Genomic DNA, 17,709 nt, shown 5'->3' on the forward strand with positions numbered 1-17,709 from the left:
AAACTAGTAAGGAAAATCAGAGCATTGGTCTTTGAAATTTCAAATGTAATTATTACCATCAAATAAAACTTAAATGCTTATCTATGCTATATTATTTTACCCTTAGTATTCTTTCACTCTAATAAATAAAGCCAAGCTGTCACCTTGGATGGTGGCAGGCAAAACTGTTGCTAGCAGGAGAAGAAAGTATTTTCCAAATGTTGAGTATGTCCGCAAGCTGGACTTTACCCCATAAAGGACTGTGCCAAGCCTGGAGCCAACGTCAACCAAGACCTTTCCCGACAGATCAGGGAGTACATGGTGATAAATGAACTTCAACTCCATGAGAGAGAAGGAATGAGAAATAAATCCTGGAGGATTAGAACAGAGTGAACATCATATTTTGCCTAGGTATTAATAATTCCATTCTGTATTTCTAATTCTTTCACTCATATTATATAAAGCATATTTCATGTGTTCTTTTCTTAATGAAGTCATTCAAAGGTTATTTAGAAAAAAATTAATGTGATAAATTGACATTCATTCATTATGAGCTGAATTACAGAATAAATGCAAAGTCTCTGACATTTAAAAGACCTTTAGGGAACAGCCACCCAGATGCCTATCCCTACCTCTGGGCCTCTAATTTCCTCTTGCTGACAATGTCTTTAGTTTTTCCCTTCTCCTCTTCCCTATGACCAGTTGTTCCTTGGGACTGCTACCTAACTCCCATACCATCTGGCTTTCTCATCTTACCCCAGAGCCAGCCTTACAACTGCCACATATTGCTGCATAGACTGTAGCATAGGATACGAATCCTCACTTTTGGAGGTGTGCGATGTGGCAGTCAAGGCCAACCTAGAATTTGCTTTCTTGTGGCGTCCAGGAAAGGGGTTAAGGTTCTTCCATAAATTGCTCTTATATCCCTTAGTTTAATGGCTAAAATTCCTAACATAGTATCTGTGATAAACTATCTAGAAAAGGCAGAGTATGTTTTTTTTCCCTTTTTTTTTTTTCCTGATTTGGAGTTAACCCAAAGACTTAACTATTTTGTGAGGAAGGAGGAAAACTTCAGTCATACTATAAGGAAGCAAGCTGGTTAATCCTTTGGAAGAAAATAAAGGATGTGACTAGGCTTCAGAGGTAATTCTTGAGTGGTGGGATATAACTATCAGTCCTCATCTACTTTGGAGCCTCTTTGTGAAACTAGTGTCTTGGGTTGGATTCCCCACGTGGATTTTGTACTAGACAGGCCTGTCCCACAGGGAGGGAGTACCTCACATAGGGTTTGTTCAGATTCATTATATTCATCATCTGGGTTGGCCTAGATATCCAATCACTATTTACAACCTGATTTTTATGGGAAAACACATCCTAATCTTCACAATTTTTTATTTAGCAAATATAGTTCTTCTTTAAATTTCTCTATATTAGATCTGATATGGCATTATAATACACTTTTTAGTTTTCTATTATTCTTGTCTTAGTCCTTCTATTTTGTGAATTTCACCTATTTCAAATGGAAATCATTTAGTATTACCTAGAAATAAAATCTTAAACCAGCAAATCAGAGACATTTAACCCTAAATTATAATATAGGTACAATATATTTGTGTTAGCAACATGTTACAATTTGGTAGTATCTAATTCTTAAGACTGATGTCACCTAAGATGAGTAATATGAGCACAAGATTACTTAAATGGAGGGGTAGCCCACCCGAAGCATTAACTATAAATCTAAGTGAGCAGGGAGACTGAAATAACATGTCTAAAGCAATAGTCTAGACAGTCATATCCAGTTTGAACAAAGTATATGTTTGCAGAAGAGTTAATGTATTAGCTGTATGGGAGTCCAATTTCCTACTTGGGATAGAGGTGCAACATCTGAGGGGCAGAGATACAGGAGACTTTCTGTCACAAGAATTGTTTTCTGTTATGTACTAGAGATGCTGCAGTGGGTAGAATCATGGCATGAAAACGCTCTTTCTCAAGATGATCCATCTCTATTCTCTGAGTTCATGCTCATCCAATAATAGATATTACTATTTAACTTCTCAAGTAGAAGTTTTTATAGGGAGAAGTTTCAGCATCCTGAACAGTTACAGTTCTCATTGTTAATACACCACAGGCATTGTGGTTTATATATCAATCTCTTTTGAGGATGGGAAAATATGAGTCAGTTTCCCAGAACTCAGTCATTTCTGATTAGTTTCTGGACCTGAAAAGTCACCTCTGATGAAATGGTTTCTGTGAGAAGCAGAGATGTGCCCTAGAGACATCAAGTGGCCTACTTTTCCTAGAAATATTTCTATTTAGTCTCCCTAATTGTATTATTTGATAACAGCCATGCATAAGATTGGCCTTTTGCTTTCAAAAAACATTAAATGACTTGGTCAAGAATTTGCATACTCATGAAAAGTAAGGAAAAGTACACACAGAGTCATCAGCTCTGCAGCCTTGAACACCTACCTAAAGGTGCCGTCTGGTGGGAGCCACACACCATGCAGTAGTTTCTGCTCATTTTTCCTTCCTCACATAATGAATCAATAAAGTCTTCATCATAAAGGAATGCATCCACGTGAACTGTGGGTTCTGGCTGTTGCTGTATCTAGTGGAGAAAAGAAAAACATCAAAAGAAAAAGTACAAAGAGCTCTCTTTTTATTGCTAAATAAGGCAAAACATCAGTGGTTCACATGCTAAAATTCTGAAGCAACAAGGCACAGAAACTCAAGTTTTGTTTATTGAAGTCAGCAACTTTGCTGTTCCTTCATTTTATTTCTGAGACACTAGCGACTTTTTGATCTGTGATGATGTGAAATATGGCTATAAACTATATATTAAACCTTTGTTGAAAGGAGAATTTTGATATGATCTTGTCCATCTTTACAAACAAAGAAACTAATACCCAGAGAAATAGCTCCAAAGAAATGACACTATTTAGTAAAAGGGGGAAGAACTGATACTAATAACCATCTTTTGAGTCCTACATGCAATGACTTACTCATCAAAATACTTATCTTTACCCAGAGGAAATGTTTTCAAACAATAAAATATTAGTAAAACTTCAAGTTTACAAATAGTAATAGCCCTTTATAAATATTGGTGGCACATGATTTGCAAGTGGCTACAATGAAAAAAAAAGTCTGATTCCTTCTTCTGTAACTACAATAAAGAATCAAATTAACCATGTGGAAAAATTACATTTACAGCCACATTTTTTTTTTTAAATTCATTCTTTTTTTTTCTTTTCTTTTTTTTTTTAAAGATTTATTTATTTATACAAGCACTGGGTACAGTCAGAAGCGCGGGAGGGTGAGAGAACTCACCAGAGCCAGAGCAGGGAGCAGAGCAGGCAGAAGGACCGGGAGCAGCGGGCGGCAGGAGAGGTCTGCGCACCATGTGGGACCCTCCTCCGGTGGCTGGGGAGCAGCCGGGGATCGAACCAGCGCTGCAGAGGCTGTGGGCAACTTCGCAACCCAGCGCTCAACCGCTGCGCCACCGGGAAGGCCCACATTTACATCCACATTTAAAAAAATTTATATTAGGTCTCCCTGGTAGTGCAGGGGGTTGAGCTCAGCGGTGCGAAGCTGTCCGCAGCCTCTGCAGCACTGGTTCGATTCCCGGCTGGCCAGGGAGATACCCACATGGCGCAGCAGACCTCTCCTGTCTAGCCCGCTGCTCCCCTCATCAGTGCTTCCGGTCTGTCTGCCTGTTCTGCTTCCAGCTCTGTCTCTGATGAATCTTCTCACCCTCCCAAGCCTCTGGCCTGTACCCCAGCTCTTGTATAAATAAATAAATCTTTAAAAAAATAAAAAATAAAAAATTTAAAAAATTGTTATAAGCTTGTAAAAATCAGGTATGGATGTAGACAAAGACCAGAAGAAATTGAGGAAGATAAAAATAGCTTATTAGGATAGGGAATTATGGGCTGACTATTAACATACAATGAATACTTTTTCCTCATTTCATATTGGTGGTCTTTCATGGTAGAGAAGACTGATTTATTAGTAACTTCCAAGCTGAATTACAACTATTTCTTTCATTTTTTACTCCATGCATTATTTTCCTTTGAGAATCCACTCTAAATGACTAAATGTTTATTACTAAGATTTGCTAACTATTCACAATATGCATAGCATTATTAAAAATGTACAGTATTTAGCTCTCTGCGCAGGAGTTTACAGGCTTAAAAAAAAAAAAAAAACCCACATTGAGGGCCTCCCCGGTGGTGCAGCGGTTGAGCGCTGGGTTGCGAAGCTGCCCGCGGCCTCTGCGGCGCCAGTTCGATCCCTGGCTGCTCCCCGGCCACCGGAGGAGGGTCCCACATGGCGCGCAGACCTCTCCTGCCACCCGCTGCTCCCCTCTGCAGTGTACTTCGGTCCTTCTGCCTGCTCTGCTCCCCGCTCTGGCTCTGGTGAATTCTCTTACTCTCCCGCTCTTCTGACTGTACCCAGTGCATGTATAAATCAAACAAACAAATAAATAAATAAATAAAAATATGCCTCTATTAAAAAAAAAAATTAAAAAAAAAAACCAAACCCACATTGAGGGTTGCTGTTTCCAGATTAATGAAGATTATTAACTTTGTCTTCATAAGCAACACTCATAGCATATATATCCCATAAGAGTTGCAATTTAAAGGGACCTGAATGAGGGGGTTGTCTGGAGAAGAAACATGAGAACTAATTTTAGAAATAAAGGAATAAAATAAGCAATTCAATAAAATATGTGATTCAAAAATAGGAGGAAATAAAAAGATGATGAAAGTGCAGTAAATGAAACAGGAAAGAGAACACCAGGACAATGATGTGGGCAGGTCTTAAGTGGTGTTGCTTTTTGAGTACTTGGAAAATAAGATGCCCTCAAAGAATATTTGTTGAATGAATGGTACAAGGGAGCCAGAAAATTAAAGTCTCAAAAGAATTGGGGACATGGTTGGAACACCAAATGAAAAATGGTTTGGAAGCAGAAGTTAGGACTAATTATACTAGAGCTGCTAAGGGGTTATGAAAGAATAGGAGAATCCCCAAAGATAAGCACTAATAGTAAATTAATTTAATGTACTTACTTTTTGGAGGGCTAGATGTTCTGAGGAAAGCATGGTTTCCAGAGGTAAGCAATTCCGAAGATCTTCTGCTATATTTTTCAACATAATGTCATTATTATCTTGAGTGAATTCATCAAAATCTCCTGGGGAAAGAAAGGAAAGGAACAGCTTTTATGGTTGTAGTTATATCTAGGTGAAGCGATTACAACAGACATATTTTCCATCAGATAGCATCAATTTATAACAATAATAAACCTTCTAAGCAATGACAGATTTAAATTCTAACAGATGTTCCATTTAAAATGAGTTTTTCCTTTTTCCAACAGCTTGAAAATATAAAACTTTACTACTTCAGCCTGTTGTATAAAAACAAAGGCATTAAAAGTATGTAGTATTCTAGCTACTTTTACTCAAGAAAAGCACTGCCACTAACTTGTAGGGATTTAGACTCATCAATAAGTAGTCTAATATTCCTTCTCTGACAATACAGATCTTAGAAGTTAGGTATCATTTATGCAGTAATTACTAAAATAATCTTAATCTGAGTATTCTGGCTCAAATAAAATGTACCGGGGCTTCAGAAAATAAGCTTTACCAGCTGGTGCCAACTATATAACAAACTTCTCAGTAATTGTTTTGCTCTATTTGAGCAGCAGACAAAATGATCATGATTATAGCATCCTTCTGATGACCTGTATGTACTTTTGGATGACATGGCAAAAGATTTAAGTGTGTGAACAGTAATAAAATTGGAAAAGGCATAGGAAGAGACTGATGGTGTATCTAGGTGAGGGTATTAAAAGGGTGTTCATTTCTCAGTTGTTCCAACTTTTCTGTGTTAAAATTTTTTTTTAAAGATTTATTTATTTATACAAGAACCAGGGTACAGACCAGATGTGTGGGAGGGTAAGAGGACTTACCAGAGACACAGTGGGGAGCAGAACAGGCAGACTGACAAAATACACTGCTGAGGGGAGCAGAGAGCAAGACAGGAGAGGTCTGTCACACCATGTGGGTATCTCTGCAGCAGGCGGGGATCAAACCGGCACTGCAGAGTCTGTAGGCAGCTTCACAGCGCTGCACTCAACCGCCTGCGCCACCAGGGAGGCCCCAAATTTTTTTTAATTGGCTAAGCATTTTTTCTAAGCATGAATTTTACATAGAATATGACTTACTGAAAGCAAAATACTCTTAAAAAGTTAGCTACTGTTTGGGATGTCAAATGTAGACTGGGGAGGACTTACTAATGAAGGGGTAGAGGAAATATTTTAACTTTCTCTTAAAAGACTTTGATATATTGGGCCTCCCCTGGTGGCACAGCGGTTGAGCGCTGGGCTGCGAGGCTGCCCGCAGCCTCTGCAGCGCCGGTTCGTTCCCTGGCTGCCGGCAAGGGTCCCACAAAACAAAAAAACTCTGATATATTAAATTTTTGTGAGAGTAAATGGATTTCAAGGGGACTGTGTATGTCCTACTGTTTTAAAAGTTTTAGAAGGAAAACAAGATTACAGAGAAATATCAATCATCTCTATATCCCCTGACCTTCAAATCTTTGGCTCAAGAGTAAGTACGTCAAGCTCAAGATCTCTTTCTTAAACATAAAATAATTCTTGGCTGGTTCAGAATGCTATTTTCATGCGACAGATAACATTACAATTTGGATAATATTTTACAGTTTACAAAGTTTTTTCATATAGAAATTCGGTAATTTAACTCTTATGACATCCATAAGGTAACAGTTTTTAAGGTTAAAAGAATTGTGAAAAGTTACAAAGCAGATCAGCAGCAAAAGGACAGAAACCTATGTCTTCTGCCTCTTAATACAAAAAGTACTAGTCTTTTTCACTATATCACTCTGCATCCCTATATATATAAGGGTTTTTTCTCTAACTTCCCTTTGATTTACAGTAGTCAATATATAGATAATTTGGCTCTCTAAACTCAAGTGGGAGTGCCTCTTGACTCTATACCTTTCTCACTTACCAAGAATAATGTTCTAAGCTGTTGCTTCAAATTATTTCCAGGAGATAGAATATAAATTATAAAGAAACAAACTGACTATTAAGATTTATTACAATTCGTTTCAGGTGGAACATAAAGAGCATTGTCATCCACTATTTTTTTTTAAAGTTTTTTTTTAATTTTTTTATTTTTAATAGAGGCATGTTTAATTTATTTATTTGTTTGTTTGTTTTGTTTATACAAGCACTGGGTACAGTCAGAAGCGCGGGAGGGTAAGAGAATTCACCAGAGCCAGAACGGGAAACAGAACAGGCAGAAGGACCAAGGTACACTGCTGAGGGGAGCAGCGGGCGGCAGGAGAGGTCTGCGCGCCATGTGGGACCCTCCTCTGGTGGCCGGGGAGCAGCCGGGGATCGAACTGGCGCTGCAGAGGCCGCGGGCAGCTTCGCAACCCAGCACTCAACCGCTGCGCCACCGGGGAGGCCCCTGTCATCCACTATTTTTAAAACTGATTTTTTTATTATATTTTAAAATCTAATTAAATTTTCTCAAGGAGCTAATTAATACCTAACAGCTGCTTAGTTCCTCTTAAGGAGGATGGTTGAAAGAGGATGCATTTCCCAAAGAAACCACTGAGCTAAAGCCAATCGCAGCTTAGCTTCCCTTCATAGAACATCATAGAACCCTGTCTGAAAGCCTGTATGATTCACATATAATTCAAATAATATCACTCACATCAGTGATCTTTAGTAAGTTCTCTCATTTGTAAGTGGTGTCAATAAAAGTCTCATTACATTAAACTAAGATATTTCATACTTTTAATTCCTAGAAGGCTAAGTTTCTTTTCTCAGGGTAAGCTGGGATATGAATGCAGGTTTAACTCTGAACTCTTCATTACTATACACCATACTGTCGCTAAAGTGGTAAAGAAGGTGGCTAGCTAGTGACAGTTCTCCTATCACACTTTAGTCCTCTCTTCCCCCTAGCTCTGGCAAAGGTTCTTCACATGATACGATAGCTAATTCTTTGCCATCTTGTTGCTGTCTTCTAGACTTGTCCAATACTGCCTTCATTATTTATTATTTTTCAACAGTCCCTTGAAATGTGGCCTTGTAACTAACTAAACACAATCTGGAAATCCAGTTCTCCAATCCATAACTACCTTAGGTGATTCTCCTCTTCTAACATTTGTAGAATCTAGGGCCCTCATGGCTACTAAGTTGTTGATAGATTTGGAGAAGGGTAGTGGTGACAGTAGAGGCCAAATGTCTTTAACAGTTATTATGTGAAGACCTAGGAAATTAGAGAAATGAAGGATTGGATTGACTGCAAATTCCAAACTATCACAGTGGATTTCCAGCTGTCTTTCTGCCCCAATAAATCTCAGTATTAGTCAAGAATAGAGATGAAACTGTGCATGAAATTACTTAAAAGCAGCATTCAATGAAGACTGCATTTGTTTTACCTCAATACCAAGGATACCGGTGAAAATGAGAATTACCCTGTTTCAACCACACTGAAGGGTAATAAATTTCCTCAGTTAAAGCACGGATTCCTTATCATGGCCCTAGAAGAGGATCCACATACAGGCTTTGTGTGCCCTAAAGTTGTACACTTGGTTGTATATTTGAATGTATATACACTGCAAGGAAGAAAGTTCTTAAGAGATGCTTAACAACAAAGGCTTTACTGAGGACTCTGTGTATGATAATGTGGACATTTTTAGCTCAAGGGGACTAAAATTATTATTATTTGCAGTGGTTGGCAAATAACTTCTGAAAAGAATAGCAAGATAGCCTTTGCCCTAATAATGTTTATAAAACGGATAAAAATGGCAAGTTCTAATAGGATATTACTTAAGCATTTAAAACTAGAATTCAATTAATATCATAAGCATTTACGCTGTCATTAAAATTAAACTCCTTAAAACATTAATTTAAAGGCTACTCTATTATATGTATTTATAGCCATTCACTCTTACTACTAGACAACTACATATCATCTTAATTGTGAAAAATCGGGAACCCTGTAACTAACATTCTGGTCCAAAAAGTTTCTTGGCATTTCTGATTATTTCCTTACTATAAATTTTTAGAAATGGTACTTAAACATCTTAAAGGGTTTTGCTACATAGTGTCAAATTTCTTTCTCAAAAGATTATACCAAATTTTTTAAGATCATACTAATTTACTCTAATAGAAAAGAATGTCTCATTAACTCTCACAGCATTGAATATTACCATAAAAACAACCTTTGTTATTTTAATTTGCATTTCTTTAATTACTAGGAAGGCTGAAAATCTTTCAACATGTATAATAGTTATTTCAGAATGTGTGGTAACTGTAGGTTGCTTGGAGAAAGATTAAAGAAAGGTATTAACCAGTTGCCTAAGGCAATAAAGTTTCTCCCAAATTACCTATGTAGGTGAGAAGAGAGTAGAGAAAGAAGAGCTTCTCTAAAGGACAAAATTGGTTCTTTAAAACCTTCCTATTTTGGGCCTCCCTTGGTGGTGCAGGCAGTTGAGAGCCGCACTATGAAGCTGTCCGCAGCCTCTGCAGCGCTGGTTGGATCCCGGCCGGCTGGCGAGGGGCCCACATGGTGCGGCAGACCTCTCCTGTCTCGCCCGCTGCTCCCCTCAGCAGTGTATTTCTTTAGTCTGCCTGTTCTGTTCCCCACTCTGTCTCTGGTGAATTCTCTTATCCTCCCGTGCATCTGGCCTGTACCCTGGTTCTTGTATAAATAAATAAATAAATCTTAAAAACAGAACAAAACAAAACTTTCCTATTTATATTTGATTAGATGTCTGGGGAAAGAAGTCTTCAAAGTTAGCAATATGAATCAAACTACACTTTTTATATTTAGTCAGGTATCAAATCCCACCATTTTTCCTTTTGAATCCTATTTCCTCTTTATTCCTCTTCAATTACTCTCTCTCACTTAAAATGCCATTCCAAATTCAACTAGTTTCTTGATAACAGGTTCTCCCCACTATAAAACAGCTTGTACTATTTTAAACTAATGTTGCTTAAACCTCACTTTCATGTCACTTTCTCACCTTACAGTTTTTGGGTTTTCAATTTTTCAATATATCAATTTGCACTCTAGAAGGCCTTCTATCTCACCAGAGTCTAACCATCTTATTTTATATCCTTATTATTCTCTAACACAATTTTTGCTCTAGACAGTTAAAATCTCCTCAGTTGTCTTCCATATTCCATGCTATTCATACTGTTTCTTTCAACTGTATGTCTTTGTGGTCTGCAGTAAGGCTGTTATTTCAGTTGTCCAAGTTACTTCATCTCTAATGAAGCCTTAACCTGGGCCTCTAGCTTTCATGCCTCATCCATATCTCTAAGGACTTACAAAGCATAATGAAGCACTGGGTTATGTATTACCTACTATTCATATGTAGTCATATCATATATTACTCCAGGGTCCCTATTCAAATTTTAAAAATGTACTGAGGGAACTTCTATCTCCAGAAAAAAAGGCAATTTTTCTCATTTTCTCCTATGTCTCTCCTCTAAATACAACTATCCTAAAACTACCAGCAAACAATCATAAAGGTTCTGAAGCCTGAACTATTAATATCTACTAATATATCAGGACTTAAGGATGGTCACCTGGGTTTTCTTTTTATCCTATATAATACCATAGACTGGGCAAAAAACAACAAAATATCATACTTAAGCATGAATATATCAATAATTACTTTAAATGTAAATGGTCTAAGACATAGTTAAAAGGCAGATTTGCAAAATAGAACCAAAAAAACTTAATTAAATGCTGTCAATAGAAACTCACTTCAAACAAAATGACACCAGAAGACTGAATGCTAGAGGATGGAAAAATATATTGTGCAAACATTAGTTAAAAAAAAAAAAAAAAACACGAGAAGCTACAGTAACACGAGACAAAACAGACTTTACAGCTGATGAAATTATCAGCGACAAAGAAAAAATTATATAATAAAACGATCAATCTATCAAGAAGACATATCAATCCTCTAAATGTGCACATAACAAACTACAGAGCATCAAAATACATGAAACGAAATTGACAGAGCTGAAAAGAGAAATAGACAAATCCACAAGTATAGCTGGAGACTTCAACACTCTACTCTTAGCAACTGACAGTTCAAGACAGAAAATCAGCAGACACAGAACTGAAATCACCAACCAACAAGAACAGATGCTTATAGAACAACTCTGCTTAAACCACAAAAGAAGCAATTTTTTCAAGAACCCATAGAACATTCACCAACATAAACTATATCATGGGTGATCAAATTAATAAATTTGAAAGAACTGCAATATAGTGTCTTCTCTGACCATAATGGAGTTAAGCTAAAAATCAGTAACAGAAAAAAAAAAACAGCAAATCTACAAACGCTTGGACATTAAATAACTCTTTTAAGTAATAATAGTTACAGTAATCAGGGCACTGTACCACTGGTTAGGGAGAGATATATAAATCAATGGAAAAGAATAGAGGCTCAGAAATAGATTCATACAAAAATGCTAGGCTGATTTTCAAATATATAAAATCAATTCAAAAGAGAAAGGATAGCTTTTTAACAAATGGTGCCAGAGCAAATGAATATGGTGGGAAAGAATGAATTTCAACCTAAATCTCACCTATTACTATACAGTAACTTGGATCAGAGAATTAAATGTAAAAACAAATCTAAATCTCTTAGAAAAAAATAGAATATTTTTGGGATCTAGGACTTAACAAAGAATTCTTAGAGTCCATATCAGAAGCACAATCTATAAAAAGAAAATGACATGAGCTGAAACTCATCAAAATGATGAGCTTTTGCTTTGCAAACACTCTGTTAGGAGGAATAAACTGACAAATTATAAACTGGGAGAAAATATTAGCAAACCACAGATCTGACGAAGGCCTATATTTAGAATATACAAACCACAAAAAAAATTAGAAAATGGGCAAAAGACATGAGCAGACATTTCACTGAAGAGGATAAACAACAAACAGCAAATAAAGAGATGAAAAGATGTTCAACATTGTTAGGGAACTGGAAAATTGAAACCCAAAGGTATATCACTACACAATTATCAGAATGGGTAAAATAAAAAAAAATTACTAGTAATGGGACCTGCACCCTGTGAACCCCACAACACTTCTTGTACAAGCCTAGTTGGCTTTAAAACTTTTCTCCCTTGTCTCATAAGCATGTCCCCCAATGACAATGCTAATTCACCAGCTGCCCACTTAACAGATTCAAGAGCAAGGGGAAGGCAGTACAGAAATGAGGCTGAGCAGAATAGAAGTTACTGTGGAACTGAGCAAAGCAAAGCAAACCAGATGCTGAAAGGAGAAATATAAGTTCATTTCCTGATAATGCTCTTTCTACACAGCAGGAAAACAGAAACAATTAGAGCACTGTAAATTGGTCTGTTAATATTATCAAAGGGACAAAGAGTAACAATTTGGAATGTCAGCTCCAAGCTACACAAGCTGCCAGGAAACTACTTTCTAGGCAAAAACAGACACCCATAGACAACATAATTGAGACCAGTTTGATTCCAAAATTTGTCTTTGAGCAGAAGTGATTGTAGTCCCATTCAGTTGAATATGCTTGGGGACTCACTACCATTGCTTCTGGAACATCGGAACAGATGAAGGCTGTGGTAGATAGAGGTGCTAGTCCAGCACTCATTTCTCTGTTGGCACCTCCCCATGCTCGCAGTAGTGAGCAAGCTGTATGGGCTTTAAAAAAACAATGCAGGTGATGGCTCATTTTCTGAGGCTCAGTTATCAAGTATAGTGCAGTTGAGCCACTGTTGGCTCTTCTTGCAGTTCCGGATATGTCATCTTTAGCATGTTATTACTTGCATCATCTTATGTGGTCACTCTCAAATCTTTGTCACAACAAGAATCCTGTACCCCCAATTAGATGCTGTTGAGCAAATTTTTTCTACTTTAGTTCTTCTCCTGCATCACGATGATCCAGAAGTATTAGTAGATACCTACTGGGTCATTTCCTATCTACTGATGGTTCAAATGAACAGATTGAAATGGCTGTGAAAAGGGGAGTTGTGCCCCAACTTGTGAAGCTCTTAGAGATACTGAATTGCCAATTGTGACTCCTATTCTAACAGCCACAGAAAATATTGCCACTGGGACAAACAGCCTCAGGTTATAGTAGATTCAAGAGCACTTGCTCTCTTTCCCAATCTGCTAATGAACTTCAAAACTAACATTCAGAAGGAAGCTTCATGGACAATGTCAAACATCATAGCTGGCTGTCAAGACCAAATACAGCAAGCTGTGAATCATGGATTAGTCCCATTTTTCATTGCCATTCTCTCTAAGGAAGACTTTAAGACACAAAAGAAGCTGTATGCGCTCTTACCAACTATGCAAGTGGTGGGACAGTTGAACAGATTTTATACCTTGTTCACTGTGGCATAACAGAACCAATGATGAACCTCTTAACTACACAAGACACCAAAATTATTCCGGATGCCATACAAATATCTTCTAGGTTGAAAAAGCTAAAAGCTAGGTGAACTGAGAAACTTAGTACAATGATTAAAGAATGTGGAGATATGGACAAAATTGAAGCTCTACAAAACCATGAAAAAGAACCTGTGTACAAAGTTTCATTAAGCTTGATTGACAAGTATTTCTCTGTAGAGGAAGATTAAAATGCTGTGCCAGAAATTACTTCTGAAGGCTCTATGTTCCAAATTCAGGATGGCATTCCTGGGACCTTTAACTTTTAGATTGGACAGCTGAGACATAAAGTTTTTGTTGTACATTATGTTTGGTATAAGTTTGTCCTACTGTTTCTCTACTAAGAATTTTTTATATCTTTAAAGATTAATTTATTTATGCATACAAGAACTGGGGTACAGGCCTGAGGTGGGGGGGTTGAGAGGATTCACCAGAAACAGAATGGGGAACAGAACAGGTAGATTGACTGAAATACACTGCTGAGGGGAGCAAAGGGAGAGTCATGAGAGGTCTGCTGCGCCATGTGGGTAGCTCCTTGGCCAGGGATCAAACTCGTGCTGCAGTGGCTGCGGAGAGCTTCATAGGTTGTGTCTTAACCCCTTACACCACCAGGGAGGCCTACTGGTGAATTTTTTAAATGAGGTTTGTTATTGCAGCACTTTTTTTTTGTTTACAACAAAAACTATACTTGAACAGTTCCAAACTGAACATACTGTATGAAGAATCTTCTTTCATATCTGTAAATAATGATTATGTTCCACCCTTTAAAAACAAAATACTGATAATTCCAAATACTTCTGAGGATACAGAGAAAACTTTATTATTCACATATTGCTGATGAAAATATAAAGTTTTTGTTAAAAAAAATATTTACTTACCATACCACAGGAATTGTACTCTTGGACATTTATCACTGAGAAATTAAAACTTAACACAAAAACCCCGCATGAATACTCATAGAAACACTATTTTTGACAATGGTCTGAGTGGGCTATCTCTGATAGCTCCTTTACTCACGTGTCCAGTGGCTAGTCTAGGATGACAGAAACAGCTACAGGCTGGCTAGGCATCTTGCTCTCCTTAGGGTTGTGATTTCCTGACAGTATGACATGATGGCTAGCCTCCCCAAAACAAGCTTTCCCAGAGCCAGGAAGCAGAGAGTTGTCAGTTTCTTAAGTCTTGGATCTGAAACTGGCATAATGTAATTTCTGCCATATACTATTGACCAAATCTGTCACAGAGACCACCCGGATTCAGGGGAGAGAATATAGACTTGACCGTTCATGGACTGAGAATGAGGTCATGTGGCTATTTTTAAAAAGGTAGAATTGACTTTATACTTTAAAGAGGCAGAACTGACATTCAAAAACTGTACATATATGTGTACAACTATCTAGTTTTGATATAGCTATGAAATCATTACAATTAAGACAGTGAATATAACTGTCATTCCCATTTCCTGATGCCCATTTGCAATCCCTCCTTTCCCCCTCTAATCCCTCTACCCCCCCCAGTCACCAGAGATCTATTTTTTACTTCATAATTTGCATTTCCTAAGAGTTTTATAGAAATGAAATCACATAGCAGGCAGTCTACATCTACATATAGCATATATAGATGCTTCATTCCATTTACTTGCTGAATGATACTCTATTATAAAGATATAAAACAATGTTTATGCTTGGCTTATTCCTAGTTCTTGCCTCCTACAAATAAAGCTGCTATGAACACTTGTGCATAAGTCTTTGAATGAGTATCTATTTTTCTTTTGGGCAAATACAGAGGAATAGAGCGGCTGGATCTATTGTAGGTGTGTTTGGATTTTTAAGAAAACATCAACTGTTTTCCAAAGCAATTACATTATTTTACATGCCCATCAGCAGTGGATGTGCTCCATTTTCTTGGCATTTTTGCGATCACCTGGGCTGATCCCTCTTTTTAATTTAACTATAATAGGACTGTTATATGATATTTCATTGTGGTTTACTTTACATTTCTCTAATAACTAGTCATGATGAGCACCTTTTCAAGTATCTATTTACAATTCAAGTATATTCTTCGTTAAAGTATTAAAAATCTTCTGCCCTGGGGCCTCCCCGCTGGCACACGGGGTTAAGCACAGCACTAGGAAGCAATCCGCAGTCTCTACGGCATAAGTTTGATCCCCCAGCTGGCCAGGAACAACCCACAAGGCCCAGCAGACCTCTCTTGTTGTGCCCGCTGCTCCCCTCAGCAGTGTGTTTCGGTCAGTCTGCCTGTTCTGTTTCCTGCTCTGTCTCTGGTGAATCTTCTCAGTCCCCACACCTCTGGCCTGTACACCAGCTGTTGTATGTGTAAATAAATAAAATCTTTAAAAAAAAATAGGGCCTCCCTGGTGGTGCAGGCGGTTGAGCGCTGCACTGTGAAGCTGTCAGCAGCCTCTGCAGTGCCGGTTCGATCTCAGCTGGCCAGCGAGGGTCCCACATGGCGCGACAGACCTCTACTGTCTTGCCCGCTGCTCCCCTCAGCACTGTATTTCGGTTAGTCTGCCTGTTCTGCTCCCCGCTGTCTCTGGTGAATCCTCTCAACCTCCCACACATCTGGCCTGTATCCCGGTTCTTGCATAAATAAATAAATCTTTAAAAAAAAATCTTCTGCCCATTTTAAAACTGAACTGTTTTCTAGTTACTTTGAAAGTTCATCACTTATAATGGATACAAGTCCTATATCAGATAATGTGTTGCAAAGACTTTTTTCCTTGGTGTGGGAATTTTAAATACTTTAACAGTTCCATAGCTATTGTTCAGCAACATGTCCAATTCTGTTTAGTAAAAAGATGTAAGTAGAAAAACTTGCAAAAGCTTTTACTCACCTATTATCTTCTTTAAGCATTTACGTAGTTTCTTCAATATTTTGTTAATTTCCTAATAGCAAACCCCAGTTCTCTAACTTGATTAACTGTATGGTCTGGTGGTTTATCTTATTTTTGTATATTCCAGGAAAAACTCAGAGGCTTCAGAATAGCATTTGTTAACAGATAGCTGTTTCTAGTATGTTTTTTATATGCTTATTGGAGATCCCACTTGCAGTTCTGGCTCTTCGCTCACTTCACCTAAACTTTAGGTAATAGTATTTTAAAATAACTATTTTAAAAAATAGTGTATGGCAGGACTGCACTCTCCTATACTTTAAAATATAGATCAAGAGCCCACTTCATACACATTTAGGAAACAGAAGAGAAGAGATGCTCTACCTCAGGATCACAATCAGTGCGTTGAAGTCCTGCTATATTATTATTTTGTGTGTATTATCCTGTGTGCTTTGATTTTCAGGGATGGTTCATCTTTCCTATATTGGAGCTTATTTGTTTCCTAGATCTTTGGCCTAAGCTGTACCAACATGAAATCTAGGATCTTATTTTTTTTCTTCCACATTTTTAGTTTTATTTCAGACACTTACATCAAGATTCTCCCTTTTGTATATTTAAAATTATTACCTGCTAGCAAAGTCATATTCACACCTATTATTCTCTTGCTAGTCCATTAAATGGAATAAAAATTGAGAGAGCTGTAATTATTAAATATCTAGGTAAAAGTCACACAAATAAGATTTTTTTTTAAAAGATTTATTTATTTATTTATACAAGCACTGGGTACAGTCAGAAGCGCAGGAGGGCGAGAGAATTCACCAGAGCCAGAGCGGGGAGTAGAGCAGACAGAGGGACCGAAGTACACTGCTGGGGGGAGCAGCGGGCGGCAGGAGAGGTCTGCGTGCCTTGTGGGACCCTTCTCAGGTGGCCGGGGTGCAGCCGGGGATCGAACTGGCGCTGCAGAGGCTGCCGGCAGCTTCGCAACCCAGCGCTCAACCGCTGCGCCACAGGAGAGGCCCCACAAATAAGATATTTTTAAAGTGATAGTATTAGAGATAACTTTTTTCCCCAGAAAAAAAATAGGAAAATGAAAAATGGTTGGCTAGAAGAATGCATTTTAGAGTCACTTAATAAAAAGGTATACTCAGTTTCAGTCTACGAAGATGAGAAGATGTTGGAAATGAACAGTGATGACTGTATACTGTGAATGTACTTAATGCGAGTCAACTGTACACTAAAATGTTTAAAATGGTAAATTTTATGTAAGTATATTTATCACCTAAAAATAATAAAGTACTTTTTAAGTTTTATATTAAGGGCCTCCCTGTTGGCGCAGGCAGTTGAGCACAGCGATGTGAAGCTGTCCACAGAGCAACCCACGTAGGGCGGCAG

The 17,709-nt window shown here is 37.8% G+C and overlaps 1 protein-coding gene and 1 pseudogene across 2 annotated transcripts in view; one reads left to right on the forward strand and one right to left on the reverse strand.

Moving 5' to 3' along the window:
* Positions 1 to 17,709, reverse strand: part of LOC311174892 (uncharacterized protein) — a gene marked incomplete at its 5' end in the record, with an annotated part of 32,044 nt that overhangs the window by 12,333 nt on the left and 2,002 nt on the right. The window contains 3 exons of the mRNA XM_084239680.1: positions 229 to 350; positions 2,449 to 2,587; positions 5,049 to 5,170. Coding sequence (XP_084095806.1) covers positions 229 to 350; positions 2,449 to 2,587; positions 5,049 to 5,170 — 383 coding nt within the window. The remainder of the gene's footprint in view (positions 1 to 228; positions 351 to 2,448; positions 2,588 to 5,048; positions 5,171 to 17,709) is intronic.
* Positions 12,183 to 13,738, forward strand: LOC311174817 (importin subunit alpha-1-like; annotated as a pseudogene). The gene has a single exon. The product of its transcript is annotated as an importin subunit alpha-1-like (transcript).

The sequence above is a fragment of the Talpa europaea genome (genome assembly GCF_964194135.1).
Source record: "Talpa europaea genome assembly, chromosome: 8".
NCBI lineage: Eukaryota > Metazoa > Chordata > Mammalia > Eulipotyphla > Talpidae > Talpa > Talpa europaea.